Here is a 3,494-nt window from a genome sequence, read left to right on the forward strand (position 1 = left end):
AGCCTCGCACCAGGACCTAGCTGACATCATCATTTACCCAGAATGCTTTGCGTGTAAATAAAATGGCTCCGTCCGTGTTAAAATATATTTTTAAATATTTACAAAACTAAACAGCCTACAGTATTTTTACAGTCTTTATTTTACAGTTAAAATATAAGTTTATCAAAAAAAGTCTAATGTTACAACTAATCAGGGATCCCTTTAAGACTTTTTAAGGATCTGCATGAACCCTGTCTGATATCTGTCATTATTTTGTTTACAAACCTGTCCCCATTAAAGCGCCACAGTTTTCTGCAGACAGATTCCTCTGTGCAAGCCTGTTTTATCTCCATTCATGAGTTTTTGGCCATTTAACTCTCTATAAACGTCTGCTTCCAGTTACAATAACTTGTGGAAGTGAGGAGTTAAAGCAAAACGCAGCCTCCCAAGCGTTTCCAACATGAACAAACACGCCCACAAACTTCTGCCCAATCAGTTTAATTCTCATTCGGTGGGGGGCTCCCACAGCGGTTAGGGACAACAAGGGACAAGAAGGGGTGGAAGACTCAAAGCTGCCAACAAAGTGACGCATTTTCATCACAAAGCTGCAACGATGCAAGCTGATTTCAGCAGTTTGGACGGAGCATACTGGGCACTTCAGTCCGTTTGTCTCGTGTCTGTTATTCTTACAGAAACTCAAAAACACGTTCAACCCAATCCCCAAACCGAACAGATCTTGTGTGGACACAAACAAAAGCAGTAAGCCTGGCTGCCCACCGCAGCTTACCTACAACACCCACAGTGATGGCCGTCTTTATGTCAATGTTGCGACAATAGTTGCCAAGTAATTTCATCAAGCAGTCAGCTCCGACGCATGCACTGCTGCTGAGGAGCTCTGCGGTGGCTTGTGTCACAGAAACGTTGCTGCGTTTCTGCTCAGGGCAAAGAGAAAAGGCAGGTTGGTGATATTTGTCATCATAAACTTTTAGAATATGTTGATTTTTCTCATTAGGTGAGTTAAAAATGTTTTTCCTTACCAAGTTTTTATTTTGTTGTTGAGTCGATGCTTTGAATGCCACAGTAGGAAACTCGTTACGAAGATACTTAATCCACTTCTCTACGATTTCCTTTGATACCAAATCTATAATAAAGAAATCAGCTTAATCTCAGACAAAACAGCAGTAGTAAATCTTTACTCTTTTTTAAAGGGATCCCTGATTAGTTGTAACAATAGAATTTATTTAATAAACATTTATTTTAACTGTAAAATAAAGACTGTAAAAATACTGTAGGCTGTTTAGTTTTGTAAATTTTTAAACTAAAAGTTCAAAAATGTAGTACACAGACGGGGCCATTTTATTTACATGCAAAGCATTCTGGGTAAATGATGATGTCAACTAGGTCATCGGTGCGAGGCTGTCAGTGAGCTATATCCACCCTGAAGGTTAATCTTGGACAATATCTGACGACTGGCTCTTTTAAATGAAACCAGAGAGGGGTGACAGAGAGAAGGTAGAAATGACTCAGCCTGTAACTGAAAATATGCATGGAGGACCTCAGTTTAGCTTGTTTGTCGCGCTAGCACCGAGCTAATACATATAAGGCAATATAGCATCAGTGCTAGCACAAAGGCTAACATGGTAAGCTGGGGTTCTTCTTCCATGAAGCAGCTCTGTTGTCCTCCATCCATATTTTCAGTTACAGGCTGAGTCATTTCTACCTTCTCCTCTCWGTCAACGCTCTCTGGTTTCATTTAAAAGAGTCGATCATCAGATATTGTCCAAGATTAACCTTCAGGGTGGATATAGCTCGCTAGTAGCCTCTCACCGAGGACCTATCCACGTCATCATTTACCCAGAATGCTTTGCATGTAAATAAAATGGCTCTGTCTGTGTTAACATATATTTTTAAACTTTTAGTTTAAAAATGATAAAAACTAAACAACCTGCAGCATTTTTACAGTCTTTATTTTACAGATAAAATATATGTTTATTAAATAAAGTCTAATGTTGCAACTAAACAGGGATCCCTTTAATGTGTTAATGGTGTTCTCACCGATCTTATTGAGGACTAAAACTATCTTTTTGTTGGTTCCACTCTGAATGACGGCCTGTTCCACCTGAGGACATCTGCAGCCCAGAGGGTCTCGTGCATCCAAGACCTCCAAAATGACATCCGAGGCCTCCACCACCTTTAAACAAACAAAACATTAAAAACACATCCCTTTCTATGTAAAGATTTATTCAGTTAACATTCAGAACAAAACTGAGGATTATTTAAATATATCAGCAACTGACCTTTTTAAACTCTCTGTAGTATGCTTTTCTTGAATTCTCATTTTCAAAGTTAACATGTTTCTCCAAACTCTGCATGTCTGTTTCCTGTGAACACAAGCAAAGAATGAAATCACTTTAACAACATCCTGTGGAAGATAAAGGCTACAATCACACTTCAGGCAAAATGGACCAAAATATAGGTTTTTAACCCGTATGTGACCCATTATGAAAAGTTTAATGATAGTCTGAGCATGACAAAAAAGATGTTTTCAATTCTAACCCAGTTTTTTCATATGTGAGACTAAATCAAATACATATGATGTTTTTCCAAAGTGACTTCAATCAGAACTGATCTATACGAATCAATCCAAATAAAGATATTAATGATACCAACAGCATGCAGCTTAAAGCTTAGAACTCTGCATATCTTCAGCTATAGAACAAAGTCCAGATTCTTTGTCTTCTTTTTTTTTTACTTTCCAGATTTGTCACATCCTGGATGACTGAGAGTTTACACCAATATGTGATACTATCTGGTGAACCAACGTGATGGATCAAATCAAAACTAACACGATGGGATTGATACATGGGTTTTACTTTCATCACTCTTGTTCCAAAAAGGCAATTCTGCAATAGGAATGTGCAATATAAATGATATACAGTAGAAACGATATAAATTTGTCCAATGATAGAGATCTGTAGTCTACCGGCCAACCGTGCAATTCTTTTTGATGACTTAACCAGCTGGAGTCTAAACAGAGGAAGCGGGAAGCAGCGTGGCTGAGAGCGCAAATGAAGAGGGGGGGRAAAAATTTACCCGGACCTGGTTCGGGTGTGTGAAAATGAAAGCCGAACTGTTTACATGTTTACGTGACGGCGCGTCCTGTCGGCTGACGTGGGAGGAGCGCGCRCYGYGGCACATAGTGAACGCAGCGAGGCGACTGTCAGTTCAGGTGAGGACGCACAAAAGCTCGTTGAGTCTGGACCTCGTTTCTCCTGCGGTCATAGTGTAATACTGTCTCCTTGCTGTGGGAAAGGGTGACAGTCAGACTGTCTTCCCAAAAAAATTAAAAAATAAGTAAAAGCATAAAGGGGATGATTGTCACCCCGCCGGAGCGCACACAGATTAAACACGTGAAGTGCAGAAAAAGTAATCTACAGTGTGTAGAAAGGAATAAATACAAGCAATTTGTTTTACCACCTTAAAACAAAGCAGGTGATTCCAAACACAACACCCAA

The 3,494-nt window shown here is 39.5% G+C and overlaps 1 protein-coding gene across 1 annotated transcript in view; it reads right to left on the reverse strand.

Moving 5' to 3' along the window:
- Positions 1-3,494, reverse strand: part of gnl3l (G protein nucleolar 3 like) — a 19,169-nt gene that overhangs the window by 7,309 nt on the left and 8,366 nt on the right. The window contains exons 5-8 of the mRNA XM_014027243.1: positions 2,277-2,360; positions 2,035-2,170; positions 1,017-1,120; positions 767-911 (exon numbers count right to left, since the gene is read on the reverse strand). Coding sequence (XP_013882697.1) covers positions 767-911; positions 1,017-1,120; positions 2,035-2,170; positions 2,277-2,360 — 469 coding nt within the window. The remainder of the gene's footprint in view (positions 1-766; positions 912-1,016; positions 1,121-2,034; positions 2,171-2,276; positions 2,361-3,494) is intronic.

This window comes from Austrofundulus limnaeus, unplaced genomic scaffold, assembly GCF_001266775.1.
Source record: "Austrofundulus limnaeus strain Quisiro unplaced genomic scaffold, Austrofundulus_limnaeus-1.0 Scaffold626, whole genome shotgun sequence".
In the NCBI taxonomy this organism is placed as follows: Eukaryota; Metazoa; Chordata; class Actinopteri; order Cyprinodontiformes; family Rivulidae; genus Austrofundulus; species Austrofundulus limnaeus.